At 41.0% G+C, this 22,584-nt stretch overlaps 1 protein-coding gene across 1 annotated transcript in view; it reads right to left on the bottom strand.

Annotated features, from left to right (window-relative positions):
• Gipc2 (GIPC PDZ domain containing family member 2) overlaps positions 1-22,584 on the bottom strand; it is a 75,944-nt gene that overhangs the window by 3,728 nt on the left and 49,632 nt on the right. The window contains exons 4-5 of the mRNA XM_070007371.1: positions 7,783-7,889; positions 2,422-2,503 (exon numbers count right to left, since the gene is read on the bottom strand). Of these exons, the coding sequence (XP_069863472.1) occupies positions 2,422-2,503; positions 7,783-7,889 (189 nt within the window). The remainder of the gene's footprint in view (positions 1-2,421; positions 2,504-7,782; positions 7,890-22,584) is intronic.

The raw sequence follows: 22,584 nt of genomic DNA, 5'->3' as shown, positions 1-22,584 counted from the left end.
GCTGATTTGGGGTTTTGTTTTGTTTTTTGTTTTGTTTGCTGGGCTTGGTGCTTAAACTCAGGGGCTAGGCACTGTACCTGAGCCTCTTTGTGCTCAAGGTTAGCGCTCTACCACTGGAGCCACAGAACTTTTTCTGAGTACTGGAAAAAAAGAGTCTCACAGACTTTCCTGCCCTGGTTGGCTTCAATCTGTGATCCTGACCTTAGCCTCCTAAGTAGCTAGGATTACAGGTATAAGCCACTGGTGCCCATCTAAATGTTGATTTTTTTTTGAGGTAGCTTTTTCCCTCAATAAGTCATGATCTTAATTGTGTTGGGTATACCACCATATACCTCAACTTGCCATAAATCTTTTTAAAACCAGCAATTTTCTATGTAAACTTTAAGAATGGAATGTATACTTGCATGTTATGAATCTTTTCTAAATCTTCAAATTATAAATACAAGTTTTAAGCATCATCACAGGAAAGATGAATAGAAAAGTTTTACACTTTTGACAAAATATTACATCTCTAATTTAAAATAAAACCCAAAGAAAAAAATAAATAAATAAAATAAAATAAAACCCAAAGAAACTTCATAAAGTTGCATCATAGTAACTTAAGGTATATATTAAAATTACTATTTGTCTGTTGACTGTAGTCGAGCTAAAATATACTTTAATAATATAAAATAACTGCAACGTGCAAGAATGTTTTTGCCACATATAGTAGCTTAGTGCTGTCCCCTTGTGGCCACTGTGAGAATAATGTCATTTTACTGTTCCATTACTACTTTTGACAAACATCTTTGGATGACACAAAACAATATATAGTTTCTATTAAGTTTTAAAATATCTGAACAGAACTTTCAGATACAAAAAAATTAACTAATAACAAATACTGTATCAAAGTCACAAAATTAAATCTTAGTTCTTGATATCCTAGCTGATTTGGAGCAAGTTATTAAACTCTGAATCTGTTTCCAATCTATAAAATGACAAATACAAGGATTTACATTAACATTAGTCACTGCTGTTGTTAATCATGAAATCTGTACCTCATTCTATAGAAAGTCCTCAATATTTCCATTCCCTAAGATTTTTTTGTAACTCACATCAGTTGAACAGCCAATGCTTGGCTGAGCTTAAGGGGCTAAAGGCAGGCCTTGCAAATGCTAGTCATATGCTCCACCACTGAACTACATTCCCAGCCCTAGTGGATAATTCTTAACAAAAATCTATTCCAGAATTCATTGGCCTTATCATCAATGGATGACTTTTATTGTTGTCAGTTTTGTTTGTTTTGAAATCAAGGGATTGAAAAAAGAATATTATATTACATCACTATTGACATCATTATCATAGGCTTTTAAAAAGAGCTTTAAAAGGTTTTATAATACTTTTGAGGGAATTTGCTACAGATGATTAATTAACCTCATGAAAGATTACTAATTAATTTACAAAGATTTTTGAGGAGGTTTAGTGACCTGCATTTCTAAGAGTAAAAGAAAATTCATTTAAAGGAACTATTTCTTAAAATCATGTATAATTATCAGCACTACTATCCAACCCTTTAACTATATCTGCATGTTTACTAATAAAAAAGAAAAAAATGTTTCATTATCTCCTATTTATATTCAAGTAACTGTCAGGCTCCAAAGCTGAAGATTATTCTAAATTCACATATTTGAAAACTGATTCTAAAGCCAAGCATGGTGATGCACTCCTGTAATTTCCAGTATTTGGGAGGCAAAGGATCATGAGATTGTTTACAGTGTATAGATTAAGAACTAACTAAAACTTTCAAGAGTTGAGTTATCACTAACGCCTCACAACTAGCGAGGCCCAGATCTTTTCATTATTCTTAGACTATCTCTTTTATTTCGTCAGTACTGAGATTCTGAAGTCAGGGCTTCCTATTTGCTAGGTGGGAGCTTCACCATTATGTCATTCCTCCAGCCCTGTTTTACACTGGTTATTTTTTAAATAGAGTCTTGATACCTCCCCAGGTTATCTGTGTTAGGCTTCCTGTCATAGCTGGATGGCAAGCACTGGTCACTGCTCCCAGCTTATTTCCCATTAAGATGGCATCTCCAACACTTTTCTGTAGAAGACTGGCTTGGAATGATGATCTTCTGATCTCAGGCTCCTATGAAGCCAGGATGACAGATGTGTGCCACCTTACCAAGCTGTGAGTTGTGAATGAATCTTGCAAACTTTTCTGCCTTGGCTGGCCTCAAAAAACAATCTTCTCATTGTTAACCTCTCAAGTAAATAAGATTACAGACATGCACTTGTAATCCTTAGTAATCTTCATGGTCATTATTCTTTTTATTATTCCACAAGTACTCATAATCTTGAAAAGTTAATTGGCTACACAAGATATGATATAGCATAATTTCTATCAACATAAAAAGGCTTTTTAAAATAGGATAAACTTACCTAAATCAAAATCTCGAATTCCCATGTACAATTCAAGAAGATCATCAACCTTTTCAATGGCCTTTGCTATGGTTTCAGAGGGCTTTAATGAAAAAGAAATAAATACAATGTCATATTTTCATAATGAAATCTCTTGATTGCCACACAAAGGTTAAAATTTTAATGTGGAGCCAGTTCACATACATAAGCAAATTTTAGTGAAAATGTATCTAGAATATTTTTGTAACAAAATATGAATCAATACAGTAAACACTTCATTTTAGTGTCAGCATTAAATGTTAGGAATTCAAAAAAGAAAAATCAGGGACACAGTTTCAAGTAGCTAACTATCCAGATCGAGAAATGTAAACAAAAATGACTACATGACAGTTTTGAAGGTAAAGAAGCACAAATTCTATATTTCTAAACAGTTGGGAAAGTCTTCAGAATAGATCACTTCAGAATTAATTGTATTTTCTTAGACAATTGGGTATCAGATAAAAGCAGGAAGCACTTCAAGTCGAAGATAACAGATAGGAAAATCTACAGTGAGGTCAGTCTATTTAAGGATCTGCTGAATGATTCATGTGGCATAAATAGATGGAAGGACCCATGAGAGGCACTAGATGGATTTTGGTCTTTATTGTGCAGGTAAGAATCTCCAAAGTCTTGATGACTCTCCATAGTAAAGTACATACAAACACCCATCCTGAATAAATTTCATTTACATGGGGTGGGGGGTGGCTCTACCACTTGAGTCACAGCTCCACTTCAGCTTTTTCAGTAGTCAACTGGAAGAGAGTCTCTTGAACTTTCCTGCCTGGGCTGGCTTTGCCATCCTCAGATATCAGCCTCCTGAGTGGCCAGGATTACGAGTGTGAGCTGCCGGTACCTGGCTCATTTAATTTTATTCTATGTATTTGTATAAACCACACACGTATTACTATGGTAACGGAGTATATATTAGGCAAGACTCCTATCAGAGAGCTATATCAACAGTCTCTTTACTTTTGTATTTACAAGAACTAAGCCTTAAAAAACAGATACAACATAGCACTCTTTCCTACAGTTACAGTGTACGGCGTATGGTGAATTCTTCTTCGTTGGTAGTGGGGCTTGAACTCTGGGCCTGGGCCTCAGCTCTTCAGCTCTTCAGCTCAAGGCTAGCACTCTACCACTTGACCACAGCGCCACTTCCTGAATTCTTCTATAAAAGGCAACAGGCCATTCCAAGCAGCTTAGGTGTTAACTTTAGTATCCAGCCAGCCATATTGGAAGTTGTGACAGCCATTTTACCCTGTGCCTTCTGTAGAGCTCTGGCTATATCACCTTTTCTCTATCCACGGTTGGCCTGGGTCCAGTCTTCACCTTGGGTTATGTGCAGAAGTTTCCAAAACTCTCTCAAAATCTAGCTTGGTCAAGGATTTTTTCTAAAACATAAAACTGACTAGCTGCCTCCCTCACAGTTTGTCAGTGGTTCCCCAGTTGTCCACAGGGCCTTTCCTGTGCTAACGCCAGACTCTCCCATCAGCCCCATCACCCTCTCACTAGGTATTTCCAGGCCTCTGATCCAGTCTCATGGCCAGCCTCCAAGCTTCCCCTACCCATCAAAGTCTCATGTCTACAGCACTCTTCGCCATCATCCTGAACTCAGTCCCTTCTTCTAGAGGGAGCTCCCACTGATCCCTGACAGCTGTGATCAGCTTCCTCTTCATGGCACTCTGTATGCTGTGCTTCATTCTATTAGCCTTATTCCATTGGCTCATAATGGCTTCTGTTCATGCCTTTTTTTTTTTTTTTTTTGCCAGTTCTGGGGCTTGAACTCTGGGCCTGGATACTGTCTCTGAGCCTCTTTGTGCTCAAGGCTAGCACTCTACTACTTGAGCCACCGTGCCACTTCTGGCTTTTTTGAGTAGTTTATTGGAGGTGAGAGTCTCATGGGGACTTTTCTGCCCAGGCTGGCTTCAAACTGCGATCCTCGGATCTCAACCTTCTGAGTAGGAGGATTACAGGCGTGAGCCACCACTACCTAACTTCAGGTCTTTTTTTTTTTTTTTAATCTTTAAGTAGTTACACAAAGAGATTTCAATTCTATATGTCAATTTATGACATGAACGAGGCATCAGTGTCCCCTATCCCTCCCAACCCCACTCATCCCCTCATTACCTGGCTGTATATTCACATATGTACACTGAGTATTTGCTTACCCTTCCCCTCACCATTTATCTTCCTCCTGGACCCGACCTTCCCTGTTCCCAATAACACATGTTCCAGCTTCCTGGTTGGTCTTCATTTTGTTCAGGTTTTTATTCATCTTTGTATCACCAGCACCTGGACTACATGGCTTTGCAGTAGTACAAAGTACACAGTATGCAAGTGGAATATCTTTCAGTTTCCTGTGTTTGTGTCAGATTAGAAGAGATGATTTGTTTCCAATGCTATAAATCCTTTAAAGCTTTCTATATTTGAAACTAGATTGTTACATCGCTGGTATCAAACTTAATATTTGCACCAAATTAGCTTCTTTCCCTTCAATTATGAGCTAATTTTAATTGACCTACTTAATTAAACAGGCTATGCAAATAGGGACGGATTTTCTTTTTTCTGTTTCTCTTTGAGTAACTCTTACACTACCCCAAAGATCTTACGCTGCCCTTTTCCATCCCAACATCTCATCCATAGCAGGTGCTAACAAACATGAACTATGTCAACTTTCAGAAGATGCTCCTCTTGAAGGGACCTGGTCATTAACCTGTTGACAATGTTCCTAAGCAAACTGGTTTTGTTTTAGATTCAGGGGCGGGAGGTTGGGGTGAGGATTGTATGTATGTGTGTGCTCCCATGTGATCTTTTATTGTTTTCTTTGTTTGCTTGGTTTATGTGCCAGTGCTAGGACTTGAACTCGGGGCCTGAGCACTCTCTTAGCTTTTTCATCCAAAGCTGGCACTCTATCATTTGTACCACCACTCCATTTCTGGCTTTTTGCTGGTTAATTGGAGATCAGATTCTCATGGATTTTCCTGCTGGGCTGACTTTGAACCACGATCCTCAGATATCAGACTCCCAAGTCACTAGGATAACAGGTGTGAGCCACCAGCACCAAGCTGCAAACTGTTTGAAGTCTGCTTAATTTCCCCTATCACCTGCAGCAGACAGCAGGGCTAGCTTTCTCCCAACCCCGTTCCCCAATGCAGGCTCTTGTCCACTGTTCCATTCTCTAATTCACGCCTTTCTCCCCCTGGGGCTTTTTTGTTCATTGAAGAAATGGTAAGGGCCTTCAGCAATGTGCCAGGTAGTAGTGGAAGGAGGGAAGTTCCCACCAACCAGACATGGCTGCCCTGTGGTTTTCCCCATGCCACAACATAGCTCATTTTCAAAATGTGTGTAGCTTTACTACATCTCAATGTCCATTTGCCTCCAAATATATGCTTTTATTACTCTGGGTCCAAGGTACCTGACTCAAAATCTTCTCTGGATTCCCCATAACACCCAACATTGGGGGTGACTAAAATATTCTCAAGGACAACCATGGCCTCATGGTTCCCTGAGTGTCTGCTCTAATAAGCCAGCCTGCGATGGCCCCTGGAAGCTCATTCCATAAGCTCTGAGATCACACTCTGTAAATAGCCTCTTAACTGGTCACCAGATGCATTGTCTCCTGTTCAAACACATGGGTATCCCAAATGCAGTAGATAAACAGAGAAACTAGAAGGGTTTTTGTGTCTGAGCCCTGCCCGAAGAGCTCCTAGCCTCTGATGTCTGCCCAACCCTCCCTAGGGAGGAAATAACTTCCTCCACGCCACTGTCTTCCCAGACTCTCTGCCTGCTTTTGCCACTCCACCACTGCTGCTTTTCCCCCTTCCTGCCTCCATTTGTCCCTCCTCCTTCTAGGATTTTTCTACTCAAATACTGAACTTCACATAGACAAAGTCAGTCAGTGAAACCTTTGGTTTTCTCAAGCCAAAATAAATACATTATTTTGTTCAATAATTCAGCCAAAAACAAAAATGAATTGCTTTAACACATCAGGTACCAGGATTAAACATGGTGATGTGAACAAGGCTTGCAAGCAAAAAGAGCAAGGCAATGGATGGAATTAAATAGATTAAGCTATGGTGAGTCCTGATCTGGAGGTGGAAGAGGATAGAGAGATAGCAACTGTTCAGGATTACCCTGCAAAGGTCTTTTAGGTAATACAGGGGCAAAAGCCTGGAAAAGACAAGGGAATATGCCATGCAGGCAGCTGGGCTAAGAATTCAGGCAGTGGTAGAAGCAATACCAAAAGCAATAGCAAGACCCTGAGGTGGAGAGACACTTGGAATGTGGGGACACTGAGGAGACCCAGGTGGCTGACACAGAAGAGCTAGAGGCAAGTAGTGGGAAATGAAGTCAGATGAGAAATGTGGAACTGAGTCACAATGGTCAGTCTGAGGATCTTAGTTTTTATCCTTAGTGACACAGGAAGTCCCTGGTGGGAAATAGAAAAGTAATGCCCTCCCACTGGGGCCTCTGAAGGAGAATCCCAGATGCTGTGCCAAGCATAGATGGATGAGGAAAAATGTAAAAATCAAGAGACAGGTCATTGCCATATCCAGGATACACAAAGATACCTAAACCAGAGACAGAGACTGTGCAGTGAGTTGTTGGATTCTGGTAAACTGTGGAGGTGGATGCACTGGGATTTACTCCTGGTGGCAGGTGTGGCATGAATAAAAAAAGGCAATAATGGGCTGGGAAGGTGGCTCAGTGATAGAGTGCTTGCCTTGCATGCATGAGGCCCTGGGTTTGATTCCTCAGCACCACATAAGCAGAAAAAAAAGCCAGAAGTGGCGCTGTGGCTCAAGTGGTAGAGTGCTAGCCTTGAGCTGAAGAGCTGAGGGACAGCACCCAAGCCCAGAGTTCAGGCCCACAACCAGACCCCAAAAAAAAAAAAAAAAAAAAAAAAAGCAATAATGACTACTAGATATTTTACCTAAGGAGTTTGGCTTCATGAATATAAGCGTCAATCATAATCGCCTAATGGATATCTAATTCTGAGATTTTTTCCCTTGGCTCTTGGAGAGCTTTGCTTCATTTGTTTAAAAATTTTGAGACAGTTCAAATTCTACAGATGCTAAAAAAAAAAAAAAAGTCATCTGGAGATAACTGAAAATTCCTATAGATGACAGTCTCTTCCTGTGTATTTAGTTTCTGTATTTCCTTCTCAAATGTCTTCAATGATCTTGATATTAAGTAGGTAATGAATGACAAGTATATGCTTTGATCAGAATGAGTGGTTTTACCTTCCTTTCCAGGGCTTATGAACATCTACCCCTGGACAAGCAGAATGAGAATCAAATGAACTCTCCCTTATATTTGTAAAGAATCATCCTGAAAACGTACCAGTTCTTCCACGGTGGCAGGGCCTCCTGATCTCAGACGAAGTGTCCCCCTTGCAGTGCCAATTTTTTCTGCTGATGACTTTCCAGCTTTGGACCGTGGCCCTATTTCTATAAATATAAGGAATTTTAAAAGGTATGTGTATTCAGAAAGAATTCAGTAAACTATTGTGAAAGCGAATTTAGTTTTCATAATGAAACTATGTACAACCATTACAGAGATGTGGTGCAAGTTACACTTCCATAGAGAATTACCTAAATAAAATAAGGTAACTTGCCACCCATTACTCTCATATGGGATTCTCCATGAGAGAGTTGTATCTACACACAGAAAGGGAACATGTGCAGGCGGCAGAGATGGGAAGTTAAAAAGAAGAACAAAGTAAATGGGTGGCTTTATTGTCAGAGTAACAAGATGTATGTGGCCAGAAAGCAGCAAAGAAAGCGCAGCTGGACTTGATCCAGGTCATAAAGAAGGGAAAGAATTGTGCCTTGACAGATGAGAGGGACAGAGCACTGATATTTGAATATGGACTCTCAGCTTGATGCATTATAAACGTACAAAATTCCATTTGAGCCAGGCGACAGTTCAAAGCCAGCCTAGGCAGGAAAATCTGTAAGGCTCTTATTGCTAATTAAGCACCAGAAAATCAGAAATGGTGCTTTAGCTCAAAGTGGTAAAGTGCTAGACTTGAGCAAAAAAGCTCAGGGACAGTGCCCAGGCCCTGAGTTCAAGCCCCATGACTGACAAAAAAAAAAAAAAAATTCGATTTGATCCTCATACCAACTACGGATCTGTTATCAATCCCATTTTACAAAGGAACTGAACTCAACAAGAAATAGTGCTGAGTTTCAAAACCAGGTCTTGTGATCTCAAAGTCTGTATGCTTTATTCCATACTCCAGTGCTATAGCTCTTTGAAGTACAAGACAAATTCAAAGGTGACCTGCTGAGAAAGGCAGGTCCCAAAGGAAAAAGGCTGGAGCAGCTCCAAGGAAGGAATTCCCCCCAGTTAGCAAAGCTAAGTCCTAAGAGCTACTCCTTTCCTTATGCTTAATTAATTGGTTTGGTTTGGTTTTTGTCAGTCGTGGGACTTGAACCCTGGGCATAGGCACTGTCCCTGAGCTCTTCAGCTCAAGGTGAGCACTCTACCACTTGAGCCACAGCACACTTTTGCTTTTCTGGTGGTTAATTGGAAATAAGAGTCTCACGGACTTTCCTGCCCAGGCTGGCTTTGAATGGTGATCCTTAGATCTCAGCCTCCTGAGTTGCTAGGATTACAGGTGTAAGCCACTGGCAGCCAGCAATTTAATTGTTTATAAATTAATTTGTTAATTGGAGATGAGTCTTTCAGATTTTCCTGTTAGAACTGTCTTTGAACTGAAATCCTTAGATTTCTTGAGTAGCTAGGTATTGAGCCACCAGCAACCAGCTTGGAAGATTGTTTTGAATCAACTATTTTAGAGAAGTCTTACGTTCATAGCAAAATTGAACAGAAAGCATAAAAATTGAGATTTGATGATGGTTGTTTGTAGTCAGCCTGGACAGAAAAGTCCATGAGACTCATCTCCAATCAACCACCCCAAAAGCCATATGTGGAGCACTAGCCTTGAGCACAAATATTCAAGAACAGTACCCAAGCCCTGAGTTCAAGTCCCAGGACTGGCACACACACCCCCCAACACACACACACACAAAAATTCCCCACATACCCCCTGAACACAATCACCTCCATCATTAACATCCCCACCATGGTGGAATGAGATTGTTACAATTGATGCACCAATACTGTCATAACACTAATAACTGAGAGTTAACACTTAATGATACAACTCACTCTTAATACTATACATTCGGTGGGTTTGGCTAAATGTATAAGGACATATATCCACCAGTGGTGATGTGTCTTACAGAGAGCTTACTGCCCTGAAAGTCCTCTACATTCTTTCTGCCTTTCATCTCCACTGGCTTTTAATCACTATGTATTTGACAAAGATCTTCTTCTTGAAAAAGGCATGTCCAAACTAACCACTTGATGGCACCAAAGCAGAAGTTTAATTTTAAGGACTAGCTTGGATCTGCCTGCATAAAGGCAGTTTTTCACCTCTAAGGAAAACAGAACCCGGGATTCTCCATAATCCTATCATTCAAGTACATAGGTCAACTTGTTTCTACAAGTAGGATGATCTGTTCACCCACAGGGAGAAGGGGCGGGGCACAGGTTACTTGTTTGGGGAATGTTTTGAAGATTTTTGAGTGTTAATAGTCTGGCCCAATTTGAAGGTATAGCCTGCCTAGGCGTGTCTGACTAACCTAGGCCAAGCCCTGAATCTGTCATTTCATATGAACTGTCATTTCATGAGGCGGCTCCTAGGCTGTTATGAGAGGCTGTGGTTCATATGTAGATGCTGGTGACCAGAGTTCAGCCTGCTGATTCACTACCTCACCAGAACTCTCCATTCCACTGTGAGGGCCTGTCATCTTTGTCCCCGAATCATGTGATACCCTTTTGAAAGACCCCCTCCCCAACCAACCAGGCCCTGAGCCTCTTTGTAGGGGAACAGAGTTTTGTATCTAACCAAGCTATTTCTGGCTTCTGTAACATGCTTTGCTTTTCTATTACCCCACACTCCCCCTTTGATAACTAACCTCACCAGTTAATCAACAAGCCCACACCCTACTAACTAATCCCACCCCGCAGTCAGCCCCCTGGTGTGAGCGAAGGACAGGCGCTGACAAAGGTCACTTCCTCATACCAAGGGCGGGAGACTCACAACTCGGGGCATGTACACCAAGGGACCCCCTTGAACAGTGATTGGCCAAAACACATGATTTGTTTTAAAAGGATTGGCTGCCTGCGTGCAGACCAGGTTGTAATACTTTAAATTTACTGGCTGAAAAAGCGCGGGCACTCCTGTAACGGACAGAGGGGTCCCATAAAAGGACCATCCCCGGGACTGCTCGGGGTTCCCAGCCACTGACCCGAACCTTGCGGATCTCGAGGTCACGTGCACCTGGGAACCTGGGCATGCCCAAATAAAACCCTCTTGCCTTTTGCATCTGGTGTCGTCTGACTGGTGCTTGGGGCAGGGAGGTCCTGATATGGGGGACACCCGAAGTCGGGGGTCTTTCACTTTAATCATGTGACTTAATTTAAAAGTCCATGAACTGAGGTACATGCTAGTGATTCATACTTGTAATCCTAGCTACTCAGAAGGCTAAGATGTGAGGATCACTGTTTTGAAGCCATCCTAGGCAAGAAAGTCCATGAGACTCTTATCTCCAATTAACCAAAAAGCTGTAAGTGGATCTGTGGCACAAGTTGTAGAGTGCCAGCCTTAAGCAAAAAAGCTTAGGGACAGTACCCAGGCTATGAGTTCAAGCGCCAATATTGACACACGAAAGAAAGAAAAAGAGAGAGAGGGGGAGAGAGAAAGAGAGAGAGAGAGAAAGAAAGGAAGGAAGGAAGGAAAGAGAGAGAGAGAGAGAAAGAAAGAAAGGAAGGAAGGAAGGAAGGAAGGAAGGAAGGAAGGAAGGAAGGAAGGAAGGTAGGAAGGAAAGAGTAAGCTCACAGATATGCACTAAGTCTGTTTAAGGAAAACATAAAATCCTAATGTCTATTCTCTGAACCTTTTACATTAAGAATGGTAAAAGGATTAATTTCTTTTAAATTTAAATAAAAAACATTCACTCATCAATTGAATTCCCTATTTTACATTTTCAATAATATGAATATAAAAACAAAATCAAAGAGTTTAACTGATTAAACCCCCTTACTACATGTTGAAGCTCAGCCAGGAAAATGGGGAAATGGAGAAGCTACTAAGGTGTGTGCCTCCAGTCCCACCCCTAGGCCTGAGCCCTAGGGAAAGCAGCACAGACAGAAGTCTGTGGAATATATACAATGTGGTCTAGTGTCTCAAAGGCAAAGAATGGCACCAGGGGAACCTGGGCAGACTCATTTCTGCATAGCCTGAGGGCAGGAACAGAGAACATGATTTCAATACCCATCTGGATCAGGTAAGCCCAGATGGACACAGCTATACCCAACTGTTGCTCAGTGAAAGAAAGGTGGCCCAGGGATGGGAGCATGTAGCTCAGAAAATCACTTGCCTAGCATGCATAGAATTGCCCTGTACTGAGTGCTTCATAAAGCAGAAGAAGAAACAGAAGAGGAAGAGAAAATGAATAAAAAGATCCCAGAAAACAGAATGGAATGCTAAAGGTCAGACTTCTCAGGACATATGAAATGCTGGGGAAATATTAGAATAATTGTAAGATGCATACTGCCATCAGCTAGAAATGTCAGAAAAGAAAGGGGAGAAAAAAAGATAAGAGGCATTTTTGATGACTGGAAGAAAACAGACTAATCCCTTTCAGTTTGAAACTGTCAAATAGAAATTGTTCTGATATCTGTCATTAGCTTTGGTTTACAGTACAGACCCCTTTTCCTGATTTTTCCACAAGTATATCATATGGCCCTTTCAAACATCTTGCAAAGACTTTACTACTGAGGTCTGATAACCTCTTCCTTCACAATGAATTTTCAAATGGAAGTTCATAGTGCCTGGGAGAAATGTTCTCAACTGCTCTCTCTCTCTCTCTCTCTCTCTCTCTCTCTCTCTCTCTCTCTCTCTCTCTCTCTCTCTCTCTCTCTCTCTCTCTCTCTCTCTCTCTCTCTCTCTCTCTCATGTTTATATGTGGGAGGAGGGTATGCACCAATCCTGGGCTTGATCTCAGAGACTAGACCCTGTCTCTTAGCTTTTTTTTGCTCAAGGCTAGGACTCTACCACTTGAGCCACAGATCTACTTCTGGATTTTGGGTAATTAATTGGAGATCAGAGTCTCAGGTTTTTCCAGCCTGGGCTGGCTTTGAGCCACAATCCTCGGATCTCAGCCTCCTGAGTAGCTAGGGTTGCAGATATGAGCTTCCAGCCCCTGGTTCCTCAATTGCTTTCTGATGGGGAAGAGCTAATGGCTCACCCTTTGAGGAAATTAGCATTTTCATCAGCTCTAAACCATTATCCACAAAGCACCTTAGTTAACAGCCAAGTCCTTCCATTTACAACTTGAGGAGTGAAGTCCTCATCTGTAAAATGAGAATAATGCCTGAGTGCAGAACTGTTTAAGTACTCAGAGGACTAAATGTATGAGAAGGTACTCAGCACAACAGCTGTTCCTATTAACAATGATTGATGATGATGATGATGATGATGACAACGATGATAACAGTAAGGATGAAGATGACAACACTGAGAACCACTCAACCTGGGGAGACAGAAATCTGCTCTTCCACTTCCTCCCTAACAAATCCATTTTTCCTTGCTTCTTCCCACTCTGAAAAATATTCAATAGTCTTTCTTCAAATATTAAGGGAAAAAGTCTCTTTTCTATTTTAATTTATTCCCCTTTATTCCTCTCTTATATGAAACAATATGCTTCCTCCCTTTGATTTAGAATGTAATAACAACAACTGATTACCCCTGCCCCAGTGTCCAACTCAGATTCCCCTATGGGAACAAGTTGAAGGTCAGCTCCTCCTGAAATACACTTTTCAATAACCATCTTGCTGCTAAGATGGTTAAGGGGGTGAAAAAAGGAGGGATCTACTGAAGAATAAGAGAATGAGTGAAACCCCAGGACTCTGTAGTGTCTTTGTCCCCTATTAAGAGTTTTATGACAAGTGACCAGACCTATCATCACTCCATCATAGAAAAGAACAAGCTCTTCCCTAACCACTTACATAGGGTGAACCCAGCTGCCACACCAAAATCAACAATTCTATAGTTTCCATCTCAAGTTTCACAGCACCAAGACAAGCATGAAAGGGTGGCCAGCTGGCAGCGCAGCAGAACATTGTGGCATGTGTCCACCTCAGCATTCCCAGTCCCCAGTCCAGAAACGTTTCCTCAGGGTTCCCAGAAATGAGCTGAATCTCACAGATCAATCCACTCTAGTGAATTCACAAGGGGAAGAAAGAGAAGTGATTTTACACAGCAATAAAGCACTCTTCCACACACCAGCCCTTTGAGTACTTAAACCAAGGAGCAAACAGGCATTACCTTACACAAGAGAACTTAGACCTCAAGATGACAGAAGAACTGGGGTTTCAACTCAGGTGCTGTGATTCTAAAGTCCATGCTCTTAACCCCTTAAGACACAGGTACCAGAGGTCTAGGTGACTCCTCAGGAGTTTGAGACTGATATCCAAGTAGAGTCCCTGTCACCCAGGGGAAAGACAGAAAGACTTAGTAGGAAATGGAAAGGGTTCAGAAGGAAAAAAAGATGTCCTAGGCCATGGGTTTGGCAAGGTCAAAGATTCCAGAAGTAAGGAGTGAAGAGTTTCAGAGTTCCTCCCAACTGGGTGAGCTCAGTTCATCAGCTCGCTAGCCCTCCGGGGAATGATTCACTTGCAATTCCCTTCCCACTGGATGCCTGAGAAGCTTGGTGTTCATGGCACTGGATCAAAGGATTGGGGCTTAAAGGACAGTTCCCTTAGGCCAGGACTATAAAAAGGGAGCTCACAGTTGGATAGAATCCATATACTTGGTAGATGTACAGTGTTTTCTGGGTTTTAAATTAGTTGCCAACTTTTTAAAATCTGGATGATTTCTTATAAAAATCCAACTTTTAATGTCTCTTTTGGAAACAGACATTACTACAAGGTACTAACAGGATCAACAGATTGATCTGGTGTTTGTTTCTTTTTTCTTTTCTTTTTTGAGTCTTAGGATTTGAACTCAAGGATTCATGCTAGAGACAGTCACATGAGCCACACAACTTCAACCTTTTTTGCTCTGGTTATTGTTGAAATGGTTTTTCCAGAACTAGTCTGTACAGCAATCCTCCTATTTACAATTCCTACTATAGCTATGATGATAGGTACATACTGCCACACCTAATGTTTTTCAGTTGAGATTGGGATCTTGTAAACTTATTGTCCAGGCTGACTTAGAACCCTGATCCTCCCAATCCCAGACTCCCATATATCTGGAATGACAGGTATGCACCACTGTGTCCAGCTACTAGTCTCATGAACTTTTTGTCTAGGGCCTTGAACTGTGATCCCAATCTCAGCCACTGGTGTTCAGATGTTTCTTATACTAGTGTTATTCTTTTAATGAAATTTTATTTCAAATAAATTACACACACACACACACACACACACACACACACACACACACACACACACAATGATTCTCCTAGGAATAATAATGTAAATTATCTGGGAAAAGCCAACTTAAATGTAATTTTTTAACTGAGCTAGGTAAGAGATAAATCCTTTATATGCTCCGGGACCAAACATACATGATACTAATGGGAGATAAATATGGTTAATTATGCTAATGTTATAATGTAAGGCATAAAGAGGCAAAGTGACTCCATTAGGGCCATTAGACATCTGGCAAGTAGGCAGAGCTGGAATGGAAAGGTAGGCAGACAGACAGGTCTACCTGGGAGCCACTATTTGGGTTTGCATTCTATTAAAAATTTAGACTTGCTAACTGGTAATATCAGTTGACAGATTTCCAGTAGCCATTGGTCATTTAATGATTATTGTTGTTCAGGTGAAGTAAACTGCTCCCAGCTTCAGGGATGGGGTGTATGAATGGGCCAAGCAGATGAACCTCATTATCACAAGTGACTGTTCAAAAAGTGAGCGTGTGACTACATTCAATTAGGTCAGAATGAATCTCCAGATTTCCGTTAGAAAGTTTCCCTAAAGATATCCTGGCAGTTGCTGGCCACCACCGTGGGCCACAGTGTGGATTCACCTTAAGATGGCACCTGAAGCCAGGCACTGGCGGCTCACACTTGTGATCCTAGCTACTCAGGAGGCTGAGATCTGAGGATGGAGGTTCAAAGCCTATCAAGGCAAAAGAGTTCATGAGACTCTTATCTCTAATTATTATCCAAAAAAAGCTGGAAATGGAGCAGTGGTTCAAAGTAGTAAAGTACTAGTACTGAGCACAAAAGCTCAGGGATACCACCCATGCCCTAGAACTGGCACACACACACACACACACACACACACACACACACACACACACACACACACACACACACACACACACACACACACACACACACACACACACACACACACACACACACACACACACACACACACAGATTGCATCAGAATGATCAAGCTGATGCATCAAGCAGCTGACCACAGAGAAAGGACTGGAAACTAGGTCCTTATTACATTGTGTGGCATCTACAGAGCCCTTTGCTAATATAAGCACCACCCATAGATTGTTGACTAGAAGATTCCCTTTTCTGCCAGGTTAATTTGGAAAGATTTTCTGATGTCTCTAACTGAAAGATGCCTTCAAGATCCAGAATTCTGTCCAAGCAGTGAAGCAATCCATCCAAAAAGATACTTTGGTGCTTGGATAGGCACCACCAGCACTGTCCATAAAAAGTTCATGTCCACCTTCCCTAAAGCCACCCCCAACATACAAATATGCTTCTCAGAATAGCTGACAAGATCTAGCTTAGTGTCCAGAAGTTAAAGTGTTACATTTACTTTCCATGTGTACCTCCTCTCCCCAACATATCTCAGACTTCTGTAGAACAACTAGTAGGGTTCTGGAGGAGATAAAAAGCAAGGAAAAGAAGACAACCCCTGATGCCGCCAGCATGAGGATGTTAATTCACTGACTGTTGGGGTAAAAGAGTGAATGAAGCTACAAAAACACAAAGCTGTCCAGGTACCAGTGGCTCATGCCTGCAATGCTAGTTACTCAGGAGGCAGAGGTCCAAAGGATCATGGCTCACTCCCCACCCAGGCTGAGTAATCTACAAAACTCCATCTCCAAAATAACCAGCAAAGACCAGGGTAGAGATGCTGTTCAAGTAAGAATGCTTGGCAACAGTGAGCTCTGAGTTTAAACCCCAATACTGGGGGGGCGGGGGAGAAAGAAAGAAAGGAAAAAGAAAAAGACACACAAACTTGGCTCTGAATTGTTCCCTCGATGAGATCAAACAGTGTCTAATGAGCATCAGAAATGGAATAACAGCGCCTGAAGTCTGTTCTTTAAGTATCGCGTCATATGAGAAAAACACAACCCTGTCCTTAAAAAAACCCCTGATGTCAGACAAAAGTTAATGTACATCTCTAGGGAGAAGAATCGTAGCTTTCGTCCAGAGGTGATTGTGGTGCAAAAAATAATGACAAACCTCAAGACTCTAGTTGGAAAGGAAAGTATAGGATCAATAGTCTTAAAAAGAATTAGAGCTAAAGTACTTTATTTTTACTTTACAATATAATTTTTGTCATGAAAATTGAAGGCATAAAAATTATTATTCACCTCTAATACTTATTGTGTGTGTGTGTGTGTATTTCCTCCCAGAATTTAAAAGCAAATCCTGCCACATAGATAACGATATTCTGCCATATTTCTAACATGGAACCTCCTTACATAAGCATTAAAGAAAATTTTTCAGTGAGGAAAATCACAGAGATGAAAGCTATAAAGCTACCTTATGTTAAATGAGTAGGTTTTTTCCATTTCCTGGAATTCTAGCCTTGTTTTATAAAATAATTGGTTTTGGTTATGAAAATTATACTTTCATTTTTTACCTGAAATTTGAAAAACAAAAAAAGAAAACGACTTTCATTCATTTCCCACCAAAAGATAATGACTTAAAATTTTGATTTACCCACCCTGAAAACTGTTTTCTTCTTTAAAGACAGCTTTTACAAAAAAAAAAAAAAAAAAAAAAAAAAAAAAAAAAGGATAGTACTCTACATTGTTTTATAATCTGACTTTTACCTAAAACATGAATAGAATTGCTTGTCTGCTTAACTTTTCTGAAACTACACACTGGCCACAGTTTTAATTATAATTTGTTAGATGCAATTTCTCTTTTTCTTTTTTTTTTTTTTTTGGGGGGGGGGGGGTCCGGTCATGGGCCTGAACTCTGGGCCTGGGCGCTGTCCCTCAGCTCTTCAGCTCACGGCTAGTACTCTGCCACTTGAGCCACAGAGCCACTTCCGGCTTTTTTTTCTGCTTATGTGGTGCTGAGGAATCAAACCCAGGGCCTCATGCATGCAAGGCAAGCGCTCTACCACTGAGCCACCTTCCCAGCCCTAGATGCAATTTCTTATAAATGAAAATTCCTTCTGTAAAAGTACTCTCCAGTAGAATACTTATTGGTATAATTGTTGTTTTTCTAGCAAGTTAATTATACTATTTAGTCACATTAATGAGCCACTTGTATTCAGTATCATTTTAAGCCTTCATTAGTCCTAATTACTAAATCGAAGAACAGCTGAAAACTAGTGGCTACTCTATTCATGATTACTAATTGCAAATGCTCCTCAAAACGCATTATAGTTCTAAGATATCAATCACTACGCATGATCAACATCTTGGAACATACAGCTCTTAGTATTAAAAAAATCATAAAAAGTTCATTTTTATCAGTTACAAAATCGATACATTTAGTAACATTTTTTTGGTTGAATTTGGGGCCTAAGGCCTGTCCCTCAACTTCTTTGCTCACGACTAACACTTTACCAATTGAGTCACAGCTCCACTTTCAAGCTTGTTGGTGGTTAATTGGAAATAAAAGTCTCAAGGACCTTCCTGCCTAGGCTGACTTCAAATTGTAATCCTCAAATCTCAGCTTCCTGAATAGCTAGGATGACAGATATGAGTCTGGTCAATAGTAATTTTCAATGCCAGTTTAAAACTACATTAGAAGAGTCATCCATGTTTTGGTCTTATATTTAAAACACATCTATCAGTTTCATTCAATATTCCTCTAATTTATCTGGGGGGGAAAAATGATTACTTCTTCAATCATCTTATCCCACCATACCTTTGTGGGAATACCAAACCGCTATCTAGCTAGATACAAGGCCAGAATAAACCCTACTATGCAAAAAGGTGATTATGCAACACAACCTGCCATCACCAAATTTGTCATTGTAAATGCTTTAAAGCTTGACTAAAACCTACTTAAAAGAGTATCCCTGTCAGATAAAACACAATGCATCTAAAAAGTGAACTTCTCTTGCTGACTTTCCCAAAGCTGGGTCACAGTCCAATTGCTCATCTCTAATGACAGTATCATTGTCCTTCCAGGCTTCTGGGGAGAGATATTGGGAATGACATTTGCTTCTGAAGTCTCCCTCCTCTTCCCTTTACTCAGTATCATCCATCTACCTCCAACCTAGTTTTACCCTTCCAAAATTTCTCAGACCCTTTCCTTTCCTTGGAATTCCCATTCTTAGTCCTGGCCCTTGTCATTTCCTCCCAAGTTGTTAGAATAATATCAAACATGATTGTTCCTTGGCCATGTAGAGCCACATGATTCTTCTGGCCTTCATTCCCAAAACTCTGTTGCATCCCATCATTTTTAAAATTCCATTATCAAAAGAAGTCCTCTTAGTCTCTCAGAACTGGCTCAGACCCCACCAAGTTTTCAGAGCTCTTCCCAATGTGGCCCTCAGTTGCTTTTGCAGCCTTGGCTGCTACAGTTCCTGCAGTTAGGCTCTTCACTGAACACTTCCCTCAGGAAACCTTCCCTCCAGGTATATAATTTCCTTTGAATCCTCCAAGGCCAAGCTCAAGTGCAATTTTCCCCTGTAATCTTTCCCACCTTGTCCAGCCTATTCATGCTTCAATCTGAACACTCATTTAAATTTCCAGAGCAGCTTCTAAATTTAACTCTACAATTATGGATATAAGAAATGTCAAGTTGAAGCTGGCACAGTTACTCAAGCTAGTAATCCTAGCCACTTGGGAGACAGAGATAGGGGCAGCATGCTTCCGGAATTGCCAGGAATACAAAGTTCAAGAGACCCCATTTCACTCAATTGCTGGCTCCAGCAGCATAAACTTGTTACCAAGCTATGGGGAAGCACAACAGTGAGACACAGTAATACATATCTGTCATCCCCAGAAGCATGGAAAGCATGAATAGGAGGAATGAAACACATGCCTGTCTGGGCATAAATAGAAGCCCTATCTGAAAAATAATCAAGGTACAAAGGGGGTTGGAGGTATGGCTCAAGTAGTAAAGCATGTATCTTACAAGCTCCAGGCCCTGAGTTCCATCCCTAGTACTTCAGGGAAGGGGGACATAAAATTCGATCTATCCTTGAAACCCCATTAACATCACTCTGAGAAATTCAGTCTTGCCTCTGTTTTGGAAATCTCTCTCTCCCTCCCAGGGTTCACAAGGCCGAAAATGCAATCCACACACCACAGTGGACCCTACCCTAAAGTTCTGTTTCCAAATCAGTGTGTCTACTGGCAGGCCAAGCCCAGGGTGAGGGAGGCCTTTCACCCCAGATACTAAGGCTACATCTCTTATGGCTCTAGCATCCCTAGATCATCCCTTCACAGACATCCTGTTACTTCTCACAATAAGACACTGACCAGACCTGTCAAAAGCCATCAGTCCCCCAGCCCTCTCTGGGAAAATTCCATTCCAATCTTACTTCCTCCTGCCCAAGCACTCTACAAGCCTCGGGACCAGTCATAGTATCACAGTCTGAATTACTTTCCGAAGAGGTAGTAACACACAACATAAAGAGCTCAATGGCTGCAGTGCTTTTGTACTTCCAGTCTACCCTGGGTGACTTTGACCTATTTAACTGCCAAGGCCTCAGTTTATTTATCTGGGAAAACCATCATTGGAACAGCATAAGGATTAAATCAAGCCATCATAGTATCAATCAAAGCAGCAATGGCTTACATTTATGTGATAGTATGTGTCTAGCACTATTATATATATATATATATATATATATATATATATATATTAATCTTCACAGTGTCTTATGGATTAGTAAAGAAGCAGAGTTAAGTAACACACAAGGTCACATAGCTAATAAGCAGCAGAGGAAAGAATCAAACCAAGCAGTTTGGATCAGTCTACACTCTTCACCATCACACTAAATAACCCTAGCAAGTGTTCAGTAAACAATAGCTGCTAATAGAATGACTTTTCTTTTTTTCCTCTTTCTTTTTCTTTTTGTGCCAATACTGGCACTTGAACTCAAGAGTCTGGGTGCTGTCCCTGAGCTTTTTCACTTAAGGATAGTGCTTTACCACTTAAGCCACACCTCCATGTCCAGCTTTTGGGGGGTTACTTGCAGATAAGGGTCTCAGACTTTCCTGCCCACGATGGCTTTGAATTATGATCTTCAGATCTCAGCCTTCTGAGTAGCTTGATTATAGGCACTAGCTATTGTTACTTGATATCTGTCTCTTTATACAAACACAAGCTCCCTAAGGATAAAAAATGTACAGACTCACCCAAATAACCTCCAGAGAGCCCTCCCTCCTTCACTTCCTAAGACCTTGAGCAAGTTGCAAAGAATGAACAATTTCCTACTTAGAATATACTTATTTTGTTAATTTGTTAATTGCCACCTTACCCACTTCATCTTCCTGCTTCATGTGAGTTTCTTTTATTTCTAGAATCATTCCTTAAAGAAAAAGGTATACCTTCATAAAGATAGTCCTCTTTGAACATTCCTATCTGAGATGCTTGGGACTAAAAATGTTTCAAGATTTAGGAACATTTACATATACACAATGATATATCTTAGGAAAGGGAACTAATTCTGCACTAAAAGATAGTTTGTTTCACATAACCTGAAGGCCATTTCATCCAATATTTGTAGTGAACCTGGGTTTTGACTGTTACCATCATATGAGATCAGATGTGGAATGTTCCGCTTACATCAGGTCCAGTGCTCAAAAGATTCAGACTTAGAAACATTTCAGATCAGAAGGTTAAAAAAGCTCAACTGTGATGATTAATAACTAACTTTTTGTGTGTATATCTGCTAGTCATGGGACTTGAACTCGGGGCCTGGGAACTGACGCTGAGCATTTGTGCTCAAAGCACTCTATCACTTAAGCCACAGGTCCTCTCCTGTTTGTTTGTTTGTTGGTTGGTTGGTTGGTTGGTAGCTAATTAGAGATAAGAGTCTCTCATGGACTTTTCTGTCTGGGATGGCTTCAAACTGCAATCCTCAGAGATCTCAGCCTGCTGAGTATTTGGGATTACAAGCATGAGCCATTGACAGCCTAATAACTAACTTTTATTGAGAATTTACTATGTTCCAGGGACTGTTCTATGGGGTTTTCCATGTGTTTGATCATTTAACCTTCACAACAGCTTGCTATGATACATTCTATTTTCCTCTTTTTTTTCTTTTTTCTTTTTTTTTTTTTTTTTTTTGTGGGTTGTGGGGCTTGAACTCTGGGCTTGGGCCCTATCCCTCAGCTCTTCAGCTCAAAGTGAGTGTTCTACCACTTGAGCCACAGTGCCACTTCCAGTTTTTTAGTGGTTTATTGGAGATAAGAGTCTCACGGACTTTCCTGCTCGGGCTGGCTTTGAACCGCGATCCTCAGATCTCAGCCTTCTGAGTAGCTAGGATTACAGGCGTGAGCCAGGCTTCCTCTTTACTTTTTGTATGAGAAAAGCTACAGAAAGATCAAGTGACGGGGCTAGGAAGGTGGCTCAGTGGTAGAGCGCTTGCCTTGCATGCATGAGGCCCTGGGTTCAATTCCTCAGCACCATATAAGCAAAAAGAAAAAAGCTGGAAGTGGCGCTGTGGTTCAAGTGGTAGAGTGCTAGCCTTGAGCTGAAGAGCTGAGGGACAGCGCCCAGGCCCAGAGTTCAGGCCCCACGACCGGACCCAAAAAAAAAAAAGATCAAGTGACTACCATGATCACACAGCTGGTATTTGACAGAACCTATACATTTCACGACTATACTTCATACTGGTTATTTGTTTCATTGTTTCAGTATATTCTATAGAAGTCAGACT

The sequence above is a fragment of the Dipodomys merriami genome, unplaced genomic scaffold, assembly GCF_024711535.1.
Source record: "Dipodomys merriami isolate MVZ:Mamm:240054 unplaced genomic scaffold, mDipMer1.0.p SCAF_7, whole genome shotgun sequence".
Classification (NCBI taxonomy): domain Eukaryota; kingdom Metazoa; phylum Chordata; class Mammalia; order Rodentia; family Heteromyidae; genus Dipodomys; species Dipodomys merriami.
This window is presented reverse-complemented; position numbering and strand designations above follow the sequence as displayed.